Source organism: Callospermophilus lateralis, chromosome 2, assembly GCF_048772815.1.
Source record: "Callospermophilus lateralis isolate mCalLat2 chromosome 2, mCalLat2.hap1, whole genome shotgun sequence".
NCBI lineage: Eukaryota > Metazoa > Chordata > Mammalia > Rodentia > Sciuridae > Callospermophilus > Callospermophilus lateralis.
This window is the reverse complement of record NC_135306.1, coordinates 148,353,633-148,377,120: the sequence shown is the minus strand read 5'-3', so window position 1 is coordinate 148,377,120 and position 23,488 is coordinate 148,353,633. Positions and strand designations below refer to the sequence as shown.

General features: G+C 34.7%; 1 protein-coding gene across 3 annotated transcripts in view; it reads left to right on the top strand.

Moving 5' to 3' along the window:
* Uvrag (UV radiation resistance associated) overlaps positions 1-23,488 on the top strand; it is a 319,107-nt gene that overhangs the window by 8,668 nt on the left and 286,951 nt on the right. For 2 of the 3 annotated variants that reach the window (XM_076846616.1, XM_076846618.1), the window contains exon 2: positions 18,868-18,985. In XM_076846616.1, the coding sequence (XP_076702731.1) occupies positions 18,868-18,985 (118 nt within the window). Of the gene's footprint in view, positions 1-2,267; positions 2,341-18,867; positions 18,986-23,488 lie in introns of those variants that run through there. The other variant, XM_076846617.1, reaches the window with a different exon arrangement.

The following is a 23,488-nucleotide window of genomic DNA, read 5'->3' as shown; positions in this document are numbered from 1 at the left end:
TTTTTCTTTTCTTTTCTTTTTTTTTTTTTTTTTACTATTTGTTTTATCTTTAAGATAAAATAGTGCATTATAGAAACAGGTTTGAATCATACTTTACCACTCTTTACAACTGTGATTCTTACAATATATGATAGAATTTTGCCTGATTTCAAGATAGATTAGAACAGATGAACAAGGATTAGGTTTACAATGAGTAATTGAAGACTCTAATTCATTGTTTATGGTGGCAAAAAAGAACTTTCTTCCTGTTCCCTGAAATTAGAGTCAGTTTGGATGAATAAAGACTAATTTCTAAGAGTACAGCAGAGAAAGAATGCAAAAGAAGGCACTACAATTTCTATTATTATTACATATGCAATATTAAAAAGAACAGAAGGTGTAGTAAGAGTAGTGATTTAATAGTTCTGGGCAGAAGAGTGCTGCATAGTTGGTCTGCAGAACTGAGAAATGGTTTGCTGCAACAAGATTATCTCACTTATTTTGTTTCTTCTTTTTTCCTCTTCTTTTCTCTCTCTTAACTAAGAACTTCCACCAATGCTCAGAAGGAATATAGAATGTGTACTGCTCTATCTAAATACCTTATTTGGGTGCTGGTTTAGTGTCCCAGAAGTAGTTGGGTAAATGTGTCGCTGATGTCTCATAGCTCCGTTCTTCGCTGGGCATTGTCCTGACCACAGAGAGCTGTGTCTAGGTAACTTTCTTAAAGTCAAAAGAGCATCCACATGGGACTGCAGTCTAAGTCTCATATTCCCATTTGCTGTAGACAAGTACTTATTGTGGAGTTCTGATGAAAAATTTTGTTACCTCAAGGTTGGGGACCATCATGTTTTATATTGTATTTCCACAGCATCTTCACCTAGCACTGTGCTGATTATGGTATATTTTTATTTTTCAAAAAGGTTTTTTTTTTTTTTTTTGTATATGGGTCTTCTCTTAGAGGACTTTGTAGCCTAAAGAGAAAAAGAAAAGATTAGATTGAATGGGATTAAAACACATACAGGAACAAAAAGATAGAAGCCCAAAAGCAGATATAAAGCTTAATAAAGCTCTACATGACATATATTTCCCCTTTATACGTTTGTGTTTATTTAGGTTCCTTACTTTTAAAGTCTAATTATCTGTTTTTTTTGAAGATGTTATATCGGTAAGGCCACTGAAGGTAGAGAGAAAGCTGTAACTTACTGGGAATAAATGCCCCACGCAGCACAGTACCATGCCCGTACAGTTATTCCTTCCACAAATGTTTATCAAGTCCCTTGTGATACACACACACACAAAATGGAAAATGCAGTATATAGTTGTATGTCTCTAAAATGAAATCATGGCAATTTTTGATCAGCTTAGGCTTTTGTTAAACGACTATGAGGAAGCTTTGGGAACTCAAGATATTAACATCCTAAAATCATTATTACAACGTGACAAAATACCATCAGGAATTTAAGTGGTTTTTCTTTTTTTGGCTTTTTTTGTTTTTCCTGTGAAAATGTTTAGTTGTCAATTGAAAGGAAAAGCTGTTTTATTTTAGTGTTCACTTCAAGATCACAATTCTTAACTTTGTGGCAGAAAATTAAGAAGTGAAACTGACTGGAAATAGAGCGGGAGCAGAACTGAAACTAAGTTGGACCTGAAGTGTGTGGTAAAATGAAAAATTAGATTTTCATAGTTTCCAAATGTGCATGTATTTTTGATAAGCTATTTATTTTTACCTGTCAGACATTACTGCTGGAGAGAACAAAAAATATTTGTCATTTATAATGTACTGAAATGCGTTACACACCAGAGGTGTTTTTTTTATATGTATGTTCAAAATAGACTTAATTACATTAAAAATTTGTTGTTTATCTGAAATTTAAATTTATTTGGGTGAACCAGGGGTGTTTTATAATAACTAAAGACATCTTTTTTAAGACAGATTGAAATATCTAGGTTTTATACTTTGTTTTAGATTTTTGACATTGGTAATGTTTTATACTGTTAATAGTTATTTTTTTTTCAGTGTTTTGTATTGTGGCAGTTTGAGAAACAAATAGAGAATGGAAAACTTGTTGGAATTTTTTTATTTGTAGTAGACTTTCTTGTTTTATTATCACATAACCTTGTTTTCCATCTTCTTTTAAGATGAAAATATGAATTTTGAATCATGGAATTTTACAGATGCAAAGTCTGAAGTCCTCAGACGTGAAACTATTTGCCTGGCGGGGCCATTTGTTTATTCCTGACATTCAAGAACTTTGTGAAGAGTATTAGTTTAACAGATCTTCATCGTTTTGTTGTTCTTGCTTGTGGCAGAGAAATAACTAGAACCTGCATCTTATGAGCAGTTCCACTGTGCTTGCCTGGGTGTGTGGAGAACTTGTTTTGTAAACCTCTCTCTGTGCTTTGACATGGTATCCTCACAGCTTGCTAGAATTAAAATGGGGTAGAGGCTGCTCAGATTCCACTTTCACACCCACATTTTGTGGTGTGAATTAGAGTGAAACTGGAATGTCCCTCTGGAGTTTCAGTGATCAGTCTTCCTGTTTTGTCCCTGGGTATTTATCACACTGCTCCTTTTTTGAACATTCTTAAGAAAGTTTCAGAAACAGTAACCTTTGGTGATTTTAGAATTTTGTGATTTAGGAATTTTAGAGTATTGGTGATGACTGATGTAAACTTTACTAAGTAGTGATATTATTAGATGTTTTACTTATTCATTCTTTGTGAAAACTCTGATAAAGTGTATTTATTAAGAAGCCGAGAGTATTAGAGCCCAGCTCTTTGGTGGACCATTGAAATATCTGGCATTTCTTCCTATCATGGTGTTTAGAATGTTCTAAAAGAAGCAGACTTTTTTTTTTTTTTAAATAATGAGGAATATTAGTAAGCTGAAAGTAGCCCCTACCTTTAGCTTTTGTTGGTAGACTCTTGCGTAAGAAGGGAAGATGTAAAAGTAAAAGTAGGAATCAGATTTGGATCTATATTTTTCCAGGAAAAACTTGGTGTTCTTTTACATGGTGGTTCTTTTTATGACTCAGGGTTTAACTCTGAACTATAAATAATTCAAGTTCATGTTAGCCTATATTAAAACTAATTCTAAGCACAGAGTAGGGTAAGCTATTGAGGTAATCATTTATGCAATAGATACTTATTAAAGTTCCTTCTTTGAATGTGTTAGGCACAGGATTCTGTATATCTCGTTTCTGAGGATATGAATTATTTCCTTCCTCAATTCCAATCATTCTCTTGAATAAGAGCCAATCCATAAAGTTAAACTTTTTAAAATGCAAAATGAAAACAGTCTTATTTAGAATTATGAAAAACTGATTTTTTTAACTTTGTTCCTTTTAATAAAAAGAATGAATGAATGTTTTTCAGAAAATTGGTACTGCTTTTATCCACTAAAATGTTAATGTCTAGCAGCCTAAGAAAGTTTCCCAATTTTTGATTCAGAAAACAGATTACCAGCCATGGTAGGCAAATGAGCTATGGGATGCTCATTACAGGTTAAGTTTATTTTATAGGAACGTACTCATCTTAAGATAGAGTTGGTACCATTATGGACAAAATAATAGGTATTTCAGACTTCTTTCATCAATTGACTGAATGGAGTTTATTTTACATGGAAGATGTTTAAAATAAATAGACAAAGAGCAGCTGCCTTGGAATATCACTCTGGAGTGATATTCATACATTTCTATCAAAAGACATCTGTCTAATGATTAGATGGGGGACATTGTAGAGTTGCAGAATTTCTTTCTTTCTTTCTTTCTTTTTTTAAAAGAGAGAGAGAGAGAAGAGAATTTTTTTTTAATATTTATTTTTTGTTTTCGGCAGACACAACATCTTTGTATGTGGTGCTGAGGATCGAACCCGGGCCGCATGCATGCCAGGCGAGCGTGCTACCGCTTGAGCCACACATCCCCAGCCCAGAATTTCTTTATTTTTTGTGTCATTGGGGATTGAACCCAGGGAAACTCTACCACTGAGCTACATCCTCAGCCCTTTTCTTTTCTTTTTTTAAAATTTTGACACAGGGTCTTGCTGAGTTGCTAAGGCTGGCCTCATCTTAGAACTTTCATCTTCTTGCCTCAGCTTCCCAAGTTGTTGGGATCATAGGCATGTGTCACTATGCTGGTACAGAATTTCTTAATTGCACATTAACTGCATTTTTACTAAGTGCATTTTTGATACACAGACTCATCTATTTTAAAACTGCTTGAAAACTACAAAACCATTAGAAAGTTGCTTCTTGCCAGTCAACTGTAATCCCAGCAGCTTGTGAGGCTGAGGCAGGATGATTGCAAGTTTAAAGCCAGCCTCAGCAATTTGGCAAGGGTCTAAGCAACTTTGTGAGACTATGTCTCAAAATAAAAAAAAAATAAGTAAAATAAAAAGGGCTGGGGATGGGTCTCAGTGGTTAAGTGCTCCTGGATTGGATCCCTGGTACCAAAAAAAAAAAAAAAAAGAAAGAAAGAAAGAAAAGAAAAGAAAAGAAAGTAGCTTCTCCTGTCTGTCTAGATATTAACATTTTAGTGGATAAAATCTACCACTCTTCTCACTGACATTTTCTATTCACAAGGTATCCTATAAGGATCAATGTAATTGCATGATGCTGGGCTGGGGATATATATAGCTCAGTTGGTAGAGTGCTTGGTTCACATGCAGAAGTCCCTGGGTTCAATCCCTAGCAACACACACACACACACACACACACACACACAAATAAATAAAGTAATAGCATGATGCTTTTGGTTGGATAACTTCTCTCAAAGACTTATGTGTTGAAGGCTTGGTTGCCAACCCATGGTATTGTTGGGAGATGGTAAAATGATTAGGAGGTAAGGCCTACTGAAAGGAAGTTAAGTCATTGAGGGGCATGCCTTCGAAGGGAATATATTATAACCTCAACTCTTCCTCTCTCTCCTTTTTGATGGCCATGAGGTGAGCAGCTTACTCCACCATGCTTTCCCACTGTGATAAACTGCCAAGCCACAGTACGCTAACCAATCATGGACTGAAACCTCCAAAACTATTAGTTGAAATAAACCTTTCCTTTTTTTTTTGTTTGTTTATCTCAGGTATTTATTACAGTAAAGGAAAGCTGACAAAGAAAAAGGACTTTCTCAACTGTGATATTTTGTTTGGCTTCTTAAAATTCATTTCAGTAGTATTTCACTTATGAACATTCCACAAATATAAATGCTTATAAATGCCAGAGACAGTCTCGAGCAGTAATCAAAGTGCCCTCCTGAACCTTGCTTTCTAATGAGTGACAGACAGGGGTTAGCAAGCTTTTTCTTGTGAAGGGCCAGGTAGTTAATGTTTCAGCCTCTGCAGACCCTCTGGTCTTCATAGCAATTATTATTTTTATTATTATTAAATTAGTCCTATGTAAACAAAGGAGTGAGGCTGTATTGTAGCAAAACTTTATTTATAGAAACAAATTTTTAATTTTGTGCTATGAAATATTCTTTTCATTTTTATCTACTTTAAACACTCAATAAAAACCACTTATCTTGTAAGACATACAAAACCAGGAAGTATTGTTGGACCATGGGCTATATATATAGTTTGTTGACTCCTGAGATAGATTATAAACAATTAACAAATAACATAATTTCAGGTATTGTAAAAAAGAAAGTTTGTTTTACCAGAATTAGTTGCAAGGAATTCTAACCATTGGGCTGTTTAATGGGTGTTATTTGGCCACAAGGCCTCCTTAACAAATTTAGGAAATACCAGATTAAGCAAAATTTCTCTCTCTCTCTCTCCAGGTTAGCTCAACCTGTAAATGCATTGCTGGGATGGGATTGGGATCATGTATTAATATGAAGTATTTCCCAAATTTATTTGTTTATAGAATTCTTTTTCTATGGAGCACACAGGGAATAGTTTTTCCTAGACTTTTCTTTGGAAAGCAGGAAGCTACTATACATAACCAACTGATCATAAAGTATGTAAAAACTTGTGAGCTCAGAAAGTGCCACAAAATTGTGCAAAATGCATAATTTACTTTATAGGATATATCCTAGCCTTTTACTCAGAGCTCCTATAGTCTTTGCTTGTAGAAATTATTACAGCAAATTTAGTTATTAAAATTTTCATGTACCAGCAGACTAAGAGCAAATGATTAGAAGGGCGAAAGGGTCTAAATAGGCAGGAAAAAAAAAATAGTGAAAGTGGAGACGTGAAGGTTCTGTGTCAGAAATACCTTATAGCTTGCTAGTCTTGGTAGATTTCAAACACAAATTCTGCCTGAAATCAGCATACTAAAGCTTAATACTTAAAAAAATATTTTTAGTTCTAGATGGACACAATACCTTTATTTTGTTTATTTAGATTGTTTTTTATGTGGTGCTGGGGATTGAACTCGGTGCCTCACGTGTGCTAGGCAAGAGCTCTACCAGCCCTAAAGCTTAATACTTTTATTTTTATTTTTTTAGTTATAAATGGACACAATATCTTTATTTTATTTATTTTTATGTGGTGCTGAGGATTGAATCCAGTGCCTCACATGTGCTAGGTGAGTGTTCTACCACTGAGCCACAACCCCAACCCCCGAGCTTAATACTTTTTAATGAAGTGCACCTTCTTAATGAATTATTTGGAGCTTGATATTTGGAACCAAGCTCTTATTTGCAGAAGAGGAAGTTGATGTATGTGTAGAAGGGAATTGTTTATCATAGTGTGAATAACAGCAGTTAGTGATGAATGTGGAAAAGAATAAGCAGATGCCAGAGATACTATAAAGAAAGAACTGATGGGTCTGGATGGTTGATTAGAATGGGGTTGGAACAGGGGAGATATGAAAGGCAAAGATGACTCAAAGGTTTCAAAACAGGGTGTCTGGGAAGCAAACACATGAGGTTACCAGTCCAGGAGCTCAGGCCTGGGTCCAGGTCTTGGTTTTACTACTTATCAACAGCATGAACATGAGTGGGTGCCTTTACATAGGGCTTCAATTTTGTTAACTAAAAAGTATGCAAGATGGCTTAGATAAGTGCTTCTTAAACTTAAAATGTGTATATAAATTATCTTTTGTGTTGTTAAAATACAGATTTTGATTGTGTAGATCTGTTCAGGGACCTAAAATTCTTCATTTTCAATACATGCCCAGGTGATGCATAGCAGCAAAAGCTTAGAAAGACCTTCAGGGTCTTTTCCAGTTCTGCAGTCCTATTCATTGAGTGTTTCTACTTCAGATATGTTTTACCTTTCTGACTTTCCTACCTCTATTAAAATAGATGAATTCTAAATCTGTCTCTTTACTTCAAATTAGAAATACCAAAATCAATCCATCATTTCCACTGATAACCACATCCCTCCCTTGGCATTCTTATTTCTGTTTATAAAGTACTTATTCTTAACATAAAGTATTTATGTTTATAACGTACTTTACAGTTTTTCAGAGAGCTCTTATATCCATTATTTCATTTGGTCTCTGCCATAACCCACAGAGGTAGGAAGGTAGAAACGTCTCCATTTTATGGAAAGGGAGACAGTAGGTAGTTTGCCCACTTGTGAGTGGTAGAACTGCCTTGAAATTCAGGCTTCTCAACTCTAGTTGGAGCTCTTACCATTAGGTCACACAGGGAATGGCTGTCACAAATTCCCGTGTTTAAAGTTTTATTGTCATCTGTCTTGTTTTTTAAAAATGTAAATTTAGTTTTATTTAAAAAATAATATATTCCTATGATTCATGATTCAGAAGGTATATAAGAGGATACAAGTGAACAGTCTCACTAATACCCATGTCTTGAGTCTCCTGGGATAAGTAGTGTTATCAGTTATAGTTTATGCCTCTCCAGTAATTACATAATTATATTCTCTTTTTCCTTGTGAAACACAAATGACAACATGCTAAACATCCTGACTATATAAACTGTACTTAAAAAAAAACCTAATTGTATATTTTTGGAGATTTTTCTATATCAGTGCTCAAAGAGCTGCCTATTTATTCTTTAGGGCCACATAGTATTTCACTGTAGTGTAGACTATCCCTAGTCCCTATTGATAGACTTTAAAATTATTTAGTTTTTTGCTAATATAAGCAAATTTTCATTACATGAATTAATCAGCTGCATGTTACTGTAACATGCACTTGAGACAATCAACTTGTAAAGAGAAAAATTTTATTTTGCTGGCAGATTTGGAGATTTCATTCATTCAATAGAATGACCCTATTGCTTTTTGCCTGTGAAATGCTTTTGGGAATGATGGGGAGCAATGGGCCATAGTAAAAACCATTCACCTCATGGCTGGGACTCAAAAGAGAGGAAAAGGAAGGGTTGGTATTACTTTATCCTCTTCAAGGGCATGCCCCCAGTGACCTAAAAACTCCCACCAGACCCTACCCCTTAGTGTTTCTACTACACGTTAATTAGTGCCTCTCTGAGAAACAAATTTTAACATGGGCTACTGGGAAACATTTAAGATCCAAAATGTAGCAGTGTATCATATTACATATCTGCAAGTATATTTTAGCACAAATGCAGAAGTGGAATTCTGGATCAAAGAACATTCACATTTGTAAGATAATTAATTAATTGGTAGATAATTGTGAGATTTGCCAGCCATACAGGTTGTACTAATTACATTCCTTTCAGTAAAGTTCCTGTTTTGTCATAGCCTTTTCTCAGAATAGGTATCAGATTTTTGGTCTGTTAATTTTAGTTGTTTTTTTTTTTTATTAAATAAGGAGGATCCTTTCACGTTTAAAAGCTTTTTGTGTTTCCTTTTCTGTGAAATATCTGTTAATGTTCTTTTTTTAAATTTTTAATTTTATATTTTATTTTAAGGTGGACATAATATCTTTATTTTTTATTTTTATGTGGTGCTGAGGATTGAACCCAGTGCCTCATGCATGCTAGGTGAGCATTCTACCACTGAGCCCCAGCCCCAGCCCCTGTTAATGTTCTTTGCCATTTTTTTATGTTGGGTTGTTAGACTTCTTATTGATTTCTAGGAATTCTTTTTTCTTTTTTTATGTGAATTAAATTTTTCTTTTTTTTTATTCCTTTGTATAATTTTAAAACATTTTATGTAGTAGCATTTCTGTAGTTTCATATATTTTGTCATTCTTAGACCTTGGAGGTTATAAAATGACTCTTTGGGTGTTTTTATGCTTCAATTGTTTACATTTAAATATACATTTGATTTTTAAAAAATTTTAAATTGAGAAGGTTTCAGGTGATACATAAAAACAAAAATTTACAAGTTTATGGGATACCATGTGATCTTTTGATATATGTATACTTTGTGTAATGTTTAAATTAGGGCAAATTATCTATTCCCTCAAACATTTATAATTTCTTTATGGTGAAAACATTCAAACTCTTTTTCTTCTAGCTTTTCAAAATATATAATACATTCTTGATACCTATAGTCCTCTCTGTGCAATAGCTCATTGGAACTTACTTCTATCCAGCTATATACCTTTTATAAGTCATCTAAAATCTGTGTTTTGTTTTTTTTTTTTTGATGACTACCCTATTTTCCTAACATCTTATTGATTAGTTCTCATTTCCCTAAGGGTCATCTTTGATTCCTTTTTATCTTTAATCTATTTTCTTCATCCCCAAGCACATCCATTATCTATAATTAGTAACTCCATTGAGCTAGATTTTTCTTTAGGCTCGAATATGTTGTTATTCTTTCTTTCTGTTTATATTGTTATTACTTTTAAACTTTGTTATTATTGGTAAATATATGTACATACATGTACAATATTTATTGCTATGTCCATGTATGTTGAAATGCATGTATATCTTATAAATGTGGGGAGAGAGAGAGATTAAGAGATGAGTATTATGAACTCCCAGGAACCTATTACCTGGCCCAAATAACCATTACCTCATGGGATTTGTTTACTTTATACTCCTACCTATTGTCCTCCCCTATCCACAATTATTTTGAAACAAATCAAGGGCATTAATATTACTCTTAACACTTGAACTACTGATGGCTATATTCTATCTTGCATTTGTTATCCTCTTTAGGTAGGTCATCCTGTGTAACTCTGTGTTGTTTATTTCTGAGTGCGGCTCACTGTTATCTAAAATTTATCCTTTTTATATTCACAAACTCACATTCTTTAGTAAGGTTACATATTGTGAAATTAGGTCATACCATGTTCATATTCCCACAGTTCCTATGCATAGTCTGTGCAGGAAATGCCAACAAGATAGGAGAAAGAAGGGAGCAAGAGAGGGAGGGTGAGAGACCACGCAGAGGGCTGTCCTGGACGTCACTTCAGAGGCCTGTTTCTTAGAGCAGCTTGGAGGGAAAAATGGAAGAAATGGGTAAGTTCAGACCTTCCACTGAGATTGGGGATAAACAAAATAGAGGTAAGAATGTATACCAAGCATAGATAGTTCAGAGGTGTATTTTGTCTTTTCCTGTGTAGAATCCTGTTTTATAATTTAGTAGTGTTTAGTAAACGCATATTAATTCCTGTTGAAGGAGAAAAAAATTAATGTTAAAATAGAGGCTTCATGGGGGGCTGTGGCTGTGGCTCAGAGGTAGAGCACTTGCCTAGCATGTGTGAGGCACTGGGTTTGATTCTCAACACCACATAAAAATAAATAAACAAAATAAAGCTAAAAAAAAAAATAAAGGCTTCAGTCCCAAGGTTGCATAATTTGTGCCAGGGAAAGGTCTTATTTAGGAACAAGAAATATAAAATATTTTATGAGAGATTAGGGTTGTTGGATTATTTGTTTAAATCTGTAACACTGACTGTTGGCACCACTTATTTATAGCCAACAGCATCAGGCATTAGTTTTTAAAGCATTCTTATATTTTTTTTCAGAACTTCTCACAGTAAGTCTTTCAGGTAGGATCAAAGGATTAGGAAAAAATAGGTGATTGAGAGTTCTATAATATAGGCAGGGATTTTCCATTTTTTAAAAAAGGCTGACTTGAATTTATCAAGTTTAAACTCTTGGCTCAGTACTTCAGTGTTTACCTTCTGTGGAAATGTTGAAAACTAATTTTCTCCTAGGTGTGCTCTCCTAAGTGTTATAACAAAGTGTAATAGTAATTTGAATTTACCTGGAATACCTGAGTTAATTCATACCTGCCATTGTCCTAGATTGAGAATAAATATCTAAACTGAAAAACAAATGTATCTGGGAGGTCAGAGTACAAATGAGAAAATTGTCCGGGACAAGTTTGACTACATTTCAAAAAATTATCTCATGCTATCTGTGATTACATACATCAGGGATCAGCAAACTGAGCTAACAGTGGCTGGTTTTTCTAACAACTAATGAGCCAAGACTGGTTTTTACATTGGTAAATTAAAAAAAAAAAAAAATGCAGACAGACTGGGTTTGCCCTGATAAAGCTTAAAGTACTTCCTCTTTGACCTTTTCAAGTTTGCCAACCCTGATCTACATTATTTAGGGACAGTAGCAATGTTTCTTTATGTGAATATTTAAAACAACCTGCTCTTTTGTGTTTCATACCAGCACTTTTAATGGCCTTTTAAAAATTGTTATATGGTTTTACATGAACATATCACCATTAAAGAGTGGTTAATGAGTTTTTGTTTTTATAGCATACCGGAATAAACAAATTTGTTCACATTTTTGTGAATTATAGAATTGCTTGGTCAAGTATTATAAACATTTACAAATTTTGTAATTGTCACTAAATTGCCCTTGCTCCAAATTGGACCAGTTTCCCCCAACTCTGTTTTCTTTACTTATGTCTGTCTGACAGAGAAAAATATTATAGTATGTTTAATCAGATAGGTATCTTCTGCTGTGTAACAAATTAAAAATTAGTGACTTAAATTAACATCATTTATTTTGCTCATGAATGTACTTTTGTCTGGGCTTGGTGGGAACAACTTGTCTCTGCTTACCTTGCTGTCATTTTGGAGGCTCAGAAGCTCAGGGTGTGGTCACTTAGATGTCTGGCTATCTTCTAGGACCAACTAGGTTTCAAGGAGGTCAAGTGGAAGCCATATCAACTTTTATGATTTAGCCTCAGAAGTCACATATGGTCATTTCTGCTACATTTACAGATTTGCCCACATTTGAGTGGGAGAGAACATATATCTCTGTTGTTGGTGAAAGAGTGGCAACATCACATTGTAAGAGAGCATATGAGATGGGATGTATTGGTACAGTCATGTTTGGAAACTATAAATGCCCACAAGGTAGAATGTTTTCATGTGCATAACTTTAATTGTGATTGTGATTATACCTTTTTTCATGTGTTCATTGACCATTTCCATTTCTTTTTCTATGACCTACCTTCTTATATCCTTAGCTCCTCTTCCCCCACTTTTAATTGGTGCATTATAATTGTACATAATGGTGAGATTTGTTAAACAAAGTTTAACAGTATAATTTGGCTGATATTATTGTTTCTTCACTTCTGTCTTCCCTCCCCTCCTCTCATCTCTTCCCCAAACCAAACCAAAATAAAATATTTCTTCGTACCTTGCCACTAAGTTTGACTATTACTCTTCATCTACTAACCTGCTATTATGTGACACATCCTTAATAAACAGTTACAATTAAATCCTCTCCATAGTTATAATCTTTGACAGTTTCATAAGGATGGGCCGATGTTTGTCATTATAACTCTCATTTTATGTATGATTTGATCCAGAAACTTAAATGGTATCTGCAGGACTAAATTCCGCATGTTTTGACTCTGCTTTCCTCCTCACTGGTTTCTCTGTGATAGAAAGATGGCTGCTAGTATCGCTAACCTATGTCCTTCCAGACTCAGGGACAGTGGGATGGGTGGAGGGCGGTGAGAATGGGTTGGTAGAAAAAGAACTACTAATACAATTCCTGGCCCTAATGGATCATATGTAATGATCAGGGAAATGGTATGTGCTGATTGGTCTTATTTGAATCACATTAACGTCCCTGATGCTGGTGCTCTGGTTAACTCTACAGGACTGAGAGTGGGATGGAGGTCCTACAAAGGAAGATCTGTTTGTTTATTTTTTAACCAGAATAGATGCTTGGCAGGCCAAAGCAAGTCAGCAAACGAACAAACACAAAAACCAAACCAAAAAGTTTCATATAGGCAACTGTTAAATTATAAAGCAGCTTTCTAAGAAAATTAGTAGTTAACAAGGAAAGCAACTATTTTAGTTTCTTTAGAAGTACTGATTTACCATCACGCTAATGAGTGATTCTTATTATCTCACTGAAGCAGATGTTTGAAATTTTACTGTGTATGCCACTTAAGTTTTGTATTAGAATGTGTGTGTGTGTGTGCGCGCGCGCACACACACACATGTGCATTTTTTGTGGTACTGAAGTTTGAACCCAGGGTGGCTGTAGCACTGATCTCCACCTCTAGCCCTTTTTATTTTGAAACAGGGTCTTACTAAGTTGCCCAGGTGGGCCTTGGACTTTCCATCTTCCTTCCTTTGCCTCTTGAATGATTGGGATTATAGGTGTGGGACATCAAGCCCAGCCAAATTTATATTTTAAAGATTTTTTAAAAGTTAAGGAGTTTAGGGTTGCCCTCCCTGTCTTTTTGCCCAGTGCTAATATTTCAGGTGTTCAAGTTGTGCTCTCATTCCATCAATTCCTCTCCCAAATCAAAGGTGGATGTTTTAACTTTATGTTTTTAATCTCATATAGCATGCTTTACAGATAGTAGTATTTTAAAGATTTTAAAGCTATATGTTAATTCAAACATAAAAATCAGAATTTCCTGATTAGTTTTGTGGATGGATGTTATTAGACCACAGTTCAGCTGCCTAAAGCTACCATTATAGGATGATGCACAAGGAGTATTTTATCATCATGAAAGCACAGAGTAAAGCATTTGAGGAAGTTTTAAGGAGATGCTGCTAAGAAAAACTGCGTGGAATATTATTTTAAAGAGTAATTCCAAAGTGTGTGTAAATCTTAATTATTCAGAATGTTTCTACCTTCATGAGATATTGAAACAATTTATTTATTTTTTAATTTATATATGAGAGTGGAATGCATTACAATTCTTATTACACATATAGAGCACAATTTTTCATGTCTCTGGTTGTATACAAAGTATATTCACACCAATTCAGGTCTTCATACATGTACTTTGGATAATAATGATCATCACATTCCACCATCATTTCTAACCCATGCCCCCTCCCTTCCCCTCCAACCCCTCTGCCCTATCTAGAGTTCCTCCCATTTTCCTGCTCCCTAACACATTATGAATCAGCCTTCTTATATCAAAGAAAACAATCCGCATTTGGTTATTTGGGATTGGCTAACTTTACTTAGCATTATCTTCTCTAACTCCATCCATTTACCTGCAAATGCCATGATTTTAGAACACATTGCAGTTTGGTTTTAACTGTCTATGAATAGACCATTGGAAGAGATGACCTGGTATTTAATTCTATTTAGAGACAATCACAAGCAGTGTGTTTGATAGATACTGTTGCCAGCCCATGAAGTACCACTAGACTTTATACTCTGGAATACCCAAAATGTACGTGAGTCCTGAGGATTTGTGCTATTCCAGAAGACTTTTGAGGCTTGACCTCAATTTCAGTTCTTAGATCAGTTCTTAAGTGCTCTGTGTTCTACCGTTTGGTAGATGGGCATCAGATTCCATTAAGGATTCCAGATCACTTAAGGAAAAGTGTAAGTTTATCAGTTACTTCTTTCACAGGTGAATGCTTTTGACATTGTATCTGAAAGTCATTGCCAAACCCAAGGTCACTTATATTTTCCTCTTAGTTATCTTCTAGGAATTTTATAGTTTCGCATTTTACATTGACCTCTATAATCTATTTTTAGTTAAGATTTGTAAAAGGTATAAGGTTTAGATCTATGTCTCAATTTATTTTTTTGTCTTGTACGTATATGTCCAATTTCACCATCTTTTGTTGAACAGACTTTCTTCAATGAATTAACTGCCTTTGAGCCTTCATCAAAAAACAGTTGACTCTATTAGTATGGGTCTGTGTCGAGGCTCTCTATGCTGTTCTCTTTTTTCTTCTTTTGCCAGTACACACTTTCTTGAATACTGTAACTTTATAGTAGTGTCAGTTCTTTTACTTTGTTTTTCTTGATATTGTATTGGTTATTGTTTTTTTTAACCTCTTCATGTACTTACAGTATTCCTCTATGTATTAAGATCTTCTTTGATAGTTTTCATCAGAATTTTACAGTTTTCTCATATTGATCTTATACACATTTTGTTATATTTGCACCTAAGATTTCTTCTTTGGCTGCTCAAACAATTTTTTTAAGTTTAAGTTTTTAAATTTTTTATGTTAGTTAGTGCTTTGGAATCAAACCCAGTGCCTTGGGCATGTTAGGCAAATGCTGCATCACTGAGCTACATTCCCAGTTTAAATTCAGTATTTTTTGGGTCTTGATCCAAGTATGCATATTTATGTAAATAATGTTTAGATATAAAAAAAATTTAACTAGAAACAAAGAAAGGTATTGGCAGTGTTGGTTGAGTTGTGTGAACTATCTTGAAGTTCTGCCCCTGGAGTTGTTAGTCTTCAGGCAGACTACTCTATCTTCACCACCTCAGTACCCTTTTCTTTCCTCTACATTTTTTTTTCTCATCCTGTTTTTCTTTTTCTCATACCAACTAGCTTATCTGTTCCTTTAAAAAAAAATATTTATTTTTTAGTTTTAGGTGGACACAATATTTTTATTTTATTTTTATGTGGTGCTGAGGATTGAACCCAGTGCCTCACGCATGCTAGGCGAATGTGCTACCACTTGAGCCACATCCCTAGCCCTTTATCTGCTCCTTTAAAAAAAATTATTTGTAGATTGACACAATAGGATTGAACCTAGTACTTCACATGTGCTGGGCAATCGCTCTACCACTGAGCTACAGCCCCAGCCCTTATCTGTTCCATTTTATCTTTCCTTGATCCTAATGCATTTATTTTCATTTTAACTCTTCTCAACATTTACCTACTTCAAGCAAGGTGATTTTGAAAGTTCCTGCAAAGAACAATAAACTGAAGAATGTTTTGGTTCTAACAATTATTTGTAACTGATAATAATAACTAGGTGAAGTAATCTTTTTTCAGTTATCTTTTATTCCATGTTAGTAGTTTTTAAAAATAAAAAGTGACTTGATGATAAAATTGTAATAGAAGTTATCAAAGAAGAAGCCAAGACATAGGGCACAAGAGGGCTCATGTTTACATGTACAGCCTTTTACCAAGATTCCTTTGTTCAATCAAGTGGCTGAGACCATCCTGTATTTTAATTAATTACAATGTAATGAGATTATGTACTCTAATGTTTTTGAAATAAGTAAATAAAGGAAAATACAGAGTCATACAATCCAAAGTCAGTGTTTTTAGTAGAGTTGGTTTATTTGTGGAGGGGTTTTTGTTTTTTGTAAACCTTTTTGTAAAATGCCCTTATGTAGTCAGTTCTGTTTTATCTGCATTGATGGATTTAAATTGGTAATCCATCCAGATGAGAATCCTAACCTTGGAGTCAGAAAGTGCTTGGAGGTGGTTGTACTTACTTCTTATGTATCGGAGAGACTCTTTAACAATGCCTACTGCACATCTACTACAGATTTCAGTTTCCTACATACTGCTTTGCAAGACAGTTAATTCCATTATGATTGCATTTATCATAAAATGACTCTCTTAACTGCTCTGTCTTCTATAGTAATAGGGGAGTATAAAGACCAAATTGTATCCGTCAGGGGTGTAAATACAATATATATAGAGAAATGCTCATGTAATATAGGTATAACCCCCTAGCTTTCTTTCCTTATTTCTTTCTTTTCCTCTCATTTATTTATTTATTATTTATGTCTTTTTTTAAATATTTATTTTTTAGTTTTAGGTGGACACAATATCTTTATTTTATTTTTATGTGGTGTTGAGAATCGAACCCAGTGCCTCACGCATGCTAGGCAAGCGCGCCACCATTTGAGCCACATCCCCAGCCCATGTCTTTTTTTTTTTTTTTTTATATTTAGTTACTCAAAACTGTTGGAATGAAGAAATGAATAATGATAATAAGTAATACCTAATCTTACAGAGTTAGGAGGATTAAATGGTTAGTCACATGAGGATTAAATGGTCACATGTATGAAGTTTTTTGCACAGTACATGGTACATGGTAAACATTTAATTAATGCTAACAGTACCATGCTGGCAATGATCTCTATCATCAGGTCTTTTCCTGCTAGATAAATAGGGAAGATAATTATTAACAACTAACTTTAACAGAAGGCTGAATTGAATAAGCAAAGGTCTTATTCCTGTAAAGGAGCAAAGAATTTCAGTTAGAGAATCAAGGAGGAATCCTCTCCTTTAAACATTGAAGTATGAATAGAATCCCCTTAAAGAGAAGGCAGGATTCTAGATTGAGAGGTTACCTGAGCAGAAAGCACAGAGCTGAGAAAGTGTGTGTGATGGATCCTTAGAAGTCAGACTGCACAGGCTTTGATAGCGATGATGGGAAGCTTGTACTTTACTCCAAAGGCTTTGGGTGATCTTTTCAGGTCTTTGAACTGAGGCCTCATTTTGCAGTCATACAGTAAATTAAATGTGATTATTGTGTATAGATGATTAGTGGTTCCTGTAAATTTAAATTTTGACAGAAATGGCTAACGGAAAGTGTACAGCAGGAGAAAATGATTGTAATCCAGGGTGTGAAATGGAAATCCCGGGCAGATTGTGCAAAAATTAGTTTTTCAGAGTAAGCCCTAGGAAACTTTTGAAAATATATTTGGAGCTTTTCATACTTAGAGGATTAAGCAAATTTATTAGGTAATAACCTCTCTAAAAGAATCTTAATCTCTAGTTTGGGAGAAAAGATTGAGTTGGAAAAGGAGCTGGGCCCTTCTGGCCATCTGCCTGTGTAACTGAAGATGAACTACCTCAGGAGAATGGACTGGCTTTCAGCCTGAAGGGAGAGTTGTAAGCACATTTTTTGGTTTCTGTTTTTAAGTCTCTGAAGAGAATTCTCTGACATAGGGAATTAGCTTTGGGGGATGGATCCGAAATGCCTAGATTTCAGCATTTCCAACATTTTCTCTTTGATATGAAATGATTGATCTATCCCTTAAGGTTATCTTGTATTTTTACTGATTTATACTATTGCTTATGGAGATTTTGTGTTTCTAATACTTAAGCCTCCAAATAATTCAAGCCTCTGTTTAGAGAAGTTGTTAAGAAGGGGGCTTGCTTAGGAAATAGAGACTGGTTGGCTGTTGGTAAAGCCAGAATTTAATTTAAGCTCTGAAGAGTAGGGTTATTGGCTGGATGGAGTGATTAGTGATTTATTATTTTATTTTTTGGCTCTGACCTCTTCTAATTATACAAATGATCTGTCAGCTAGACTAAACTAGCAACAGGGGTGTATGTTTGTAATAACTGCTGATTTTCTCTTGGTATGAGATGGACTTTCTTTTAAAATTTTTTTTAGCGCTTGATAATAGACCTTTATTTAATTTATTTATTTATATATGGTGCTGAGAATTGAAGCCTTTGCCTCACACATGCCAGTCAAGTGCTCTACCACCAAGCCATAACCGCAGTTCTGAAATGGACTTTTCATGTTTACCAGAATCCTGCAGAACAACTGCAAGCTACTACTTAGTTTATGTTCTAGGGAATACTGATGTTCTTTTGTAGGAGCATAGCACTTATATGAAACTTATGCTTTTCAAAAAAAATTCATATCTGCTCTCATTTTATACAACTATTCTGCAAATGAGATAGGGCAGGACTAATTCCTATTTGACAGGGGATGCTGAGGCATAAATGAAAGATGGGGTTACAGTTGCTGGGTCAACAAATAAATGACTGGGACAACCTGTTATAATTTCATTTTTGAGCTGTCGCTTTGGAACATTATATAGGAGTGAAAAAGCTGAATGCTGTCTCTATTTGTTGTTACTTTTTAGCGGCGTCTTCGGCATCTTCGAAACATTGCGGCCCGGAACATTGTTAATAGAAATGGCCATCAACTGCTTGATACCTACTTCACACTTCACTTGTGTAATACTGAAAAAATATATAAAGGTAAGGGAATTTGTGGACCCATCGATTGTTACATCTCATTTTTATTCTTTTGTAGCATAAGTGATTTTTTTAGTGCCTCCAGTTATTGCTGCTTATTGGAAAGTTCAGTTGTCATTCTGTCATGTTGAACAATTATACATATTAAAGAAGCATGGCTAATAGTTCTTTTTGGTAACTTTCTGATAGTTTATCATTCTTTTATGAATGTAGCTGTTATTATTCTAGTAGCTACATTTAAAATGGAGTATGTGATTCCACTAAACATTTTCTTTGCTCTTATGGTAAAATAGAAATCTAGTTTGTGTCTTCTTTTTTTGGTGATGCTGGGGATTGCACCCAGGGCCTTGTGCATTCTAGGTAAGCACTCTACCAACTGAGCTATATATATCCCCAGCCCCATGTTTGTGTCTTCTTATACCTATAATTTCTTCTGTAATGGGGTCCTTTTCAGAAGAGTGTCATATTTTTTCTCTTTCATGTATTATATTATGGATTCTTCCGCAAGTGACATTTCTAAGAATAGATGAAATATTTAATTCAAAATCACAATCATCTTTGGAACACATGTTGAAGCAAAAGACACTTTTATAAAACCAGTTGACTTAAGTGGGATGGTGTAAGAAAAGAAGCATGGTAAAATAATGGGAATAGCAGATTAGGACTGAAAAATACATTAACACTAGCTATAGATTAGCAACTTTATGACTTTGGATGAAGATCATGTTTTTTTATTTTTTATTTTTGGTGGTTTGTTTTGGTTTTTGAGGCTCTGGCTGGTCTCAAATTTATGGACTCTAAGCGATCATCCTACCTCAGCTTTCCAAGTAGCCAGGACTACAAACATGTGTCTTCCTTAACTTGGCTCAAGATCATGGTTTCTTGAACCTTATTTTTCCTACCTACAAAGTAAAGAAAATGATGTCTTATGAGGTAGGCAAGAGAGATTTGTATGAAGATCAATAGAGATAATGTAATAATGTGTAGTAAGATGTGATTAAAGATTCATTTATGTTAACAAAAGATGACATTATAGCCAGTGCGATGGTGAATGCCCTGTAATCCCAGCTGCTTGGGAGGCTGAGGTAGGAGGATCACGAGTACCAGCCAGCCTCTGCAAAAGTGAAGCCCTAAGCAACTCAGTGAGACCCTGTCTTTAAATAAAATACAAAATAGGGCTGGAGTTGCGTGCCCTTGAGTTCCATCCCTGGTACCAAAATTTAAAAAGTGACATTATTTTAATAAGTGATGTTGAGGATCTATTTGAATCTTGTCACATGGCAAGGTGAAAAAAATTGAGACATTTTATCTTTTTAGTTTTGAAAATTACTAAGGCATCCTTATTAAAGGAATAATTGTTGATATATATGTATATGTATATATATATATATATATATATAATATATTATATATACATATAATACACACACACACACACACACATACACATATATTTTGGCCACTGCTGGGGTGTCAAGCTCAGGGCCTCATGCATGCTATGCAGAAGTGCCCTGCCACTGAACTACATCCCTATCCTTAAAGCAGGATAACAATTTTTATCTTTTTTTTTTTTTTTGCAGTTTTAGAGATTGAGCCAAGGCCTTGCATGTACAAGGCAAGCACTCTACCACTGAGCTACATCCCCAGCCCATCTCTCTTTTTTTAAATATCTATATATGCTTTTTAAAAGTTTCAGTCACAAAATGTACAGTGGCACAGGCCTGAAATACCAGTAACTTGGAAGTCTGAGGCAGGAGGATCACAAATTCAAGGCCAATCTCAGCAATTTAGTGAGAGCCTATCTCAAAATAAAAAATACAAAAAAGGACTGGGAATGAAGGTTAGTAGTAAAATATCCCTGGGTTCAACCCCTAGTGCCAAAAGATGAAAAAAAAAAAAAAAGAAGAAAAAGAAATGTATAGTGTAAAAACTCCCTCATAGTAGTAAATAGCATTAAAATAATTTTTTTAAGGATGGAAAGAAAGGACTCTAAATGGTAATATTCTCATATAATTTGATTTTATTTTTTATTCTAACTATTAAAGCTAACTGTAACAAATACCGAAAGACTCATGGTTTCACATAATAAATTTCTTATACTAATGCCAGTGCAGGTGTTCTTATCAGTTCTTCTCTAAGTAATGACTGTTTGCAAATTCTTTCTATTTCCATATGTTTCTCTCTTCAGTATATGGCATCTGGCATAGAAAGAGAGAGGATTGCTTGTGGGAGATTTTTTTTTAAATAAATATTTTTAAGTTGTGGATGGACACAATACCTTTATTTTATTTTAGTATTATTTTTTTAGATATATGCAAATATATTTTAGTTGTAGTTAGACACAGTACCTTTGTTTTACTTATTTATTTTTATGAAGTGCTAAGGATTGAACCTAGTGCCTTCCAAATGCGAGGTGAGCACTCTACCACTGAGCTACAACCCTAGCCTGTGGGAGAGTTTTAAGTGGAAATGGTCCATATCAATTCCATTACATTTTATCTGCCATAAATGAGATGCATTGTTCTTTTTATTTTCTATTCATTTTTTGTTCATCATCTTTTTTAGATGAAAAGGGAGCTGGGAAATGTAATCTTCCTATGTGTTCAAAAGGGAATTGTAACAGTTTGGTCAATATGTGGTTTAAGGTGTAGGCATTTTTGTAGACCTTAGTACATTTAGTTAGCTGCTCACTAATTGGTTCTGTCACTAGCAATATAAGACAGTATTGGAGTATTTTTAATTTTTGATATTTTTTTGTATAGTCAGTCCTTGCTTATGCTGTCAAAACTGTGTCCTTGTTCCACTTTTACTTCTGATACTAGTAATTAATAGTACTAAGCACATTTTAGGAATTTGGAAAATGATAGCAATTATTAAATTTGTAATATTAATCATAATAGTTTCTAAAAAGAGAGTAGTCATGGGACTTTTTGACCATGATGTAAAGATGAAAGCAAAATGACTTTTTTTTTCCTCTTTTGGCTTAGAACTTACATGTTATCATAGGCTGTTTTTTGAAGTTATCTCAATGAAATGATCATGAACATATTTAGGGAATATGTTTAGGTGGTGAAAAAATCACAGAGAATTCCAGGCCCTGGTAATAGTACTGAGTCTTTCACTCACTTGGAAGCCTTATGAGCCTCACTTAATTTATCCTTAAAATGAGAGAACTGAGGATTTCTGTGACTTCCTTCTGCTCTGAAATCTCATGGTTGAATGAAATCTCTTCATAAGTTTTGTTGGGCTTTGTAAAGCTTTCTCTCAGTAATCCTAGTGAATGTCACCTTATCTTTTTAAATTTTTTTTTTTTTTTTGTACCAGGGATTGAGCCCAGAGGCACTGTCTGAGCCACATTCTCCAGCCCTTTTTATGTTTTATTTAGAGACAAGGTCTTGCTGAGTTGCTTAGGGCCTTGCTAAATTGCTGAGGCTGGCTTTGAACTCTCGATCCTCTTGCCTCATCCTCCCAGCTTCTGGGATTACAGACATGTGCCACCATGCTCGGCAGGTCACCTTATCTTATTGGACCTGTCATGACAAACATGAATATTTCATGATCATTATGTGATCCTTGGTGTAAAATGACTATGATGAAAGGTCAGTTGGCTCTTCTCACTGACCTACTTGTACTACCTATTTAGTGGTATCATTTCTTAGTTTTACAAGAATTTTTTTTATTGGAAGAATATCTGAAATGCTGGTTTCTAAGTATTCTTTTATTTTAGCAGGTCTCAAGAACATATGTGTGAAATTTTTTGACTTTTGATATCTTTTTAGTGCTGGTAGGAGATTTTCGGTTAAGGTAGTTCACATCAAATACCAATTGTTATATCCCCATAGAATAAAGCCTGTTGTATGGATGGGGAACTAGGTTCTAATTTTGTTTCCCTTATAAAGTTAAAGTTTTTATAACATCAAATTTGTTCTTCATTCAGTTATTTTCTCAGTTGTGAAATATCTGTGTCTGTCTTCTCCTAGAATACCAACTAGCTGCGATACATCTGAAGAAGAACTCAATACAGTCTAATTTGATGATCTCATCCAAGTTTCATATTTAAATATGATCTATTGACCTTTCCTCTGAACTCATACTCCTATATCCAGTTGTACAACCCCCTTTGAAGTCTAGTAGTAACTTAATCTTGGTGTCACCTTTCCATTGCTGGGACCAATTACCTGAGATAAACCACTTAAAGGAGGAAAGATTTATTTTGCTTATGTTTCAGAGATTTCAGTTCATAGTTGGCTTTATTTCTGTGAACTTGTGGTAAGGCAGAACATCATGGTCAGGAGAGAATGTTGGAACAATGTTGTTCACTCTGTGATGGCCAAGAAGCAGAGGTGGATGTGGAGGTGGGGGAGGCAAGATGTAATTCCCAAGGACCTTCAGCTAGGTCCCACCTCCTCCAGTTTCCGCCATCTCCCAATAGTCTTTTCAACTATAAATTCATCAGTGGATTAATTCATTGAGGAGGTCAGAGCCCTCAATCACTTCCCAAAAGCC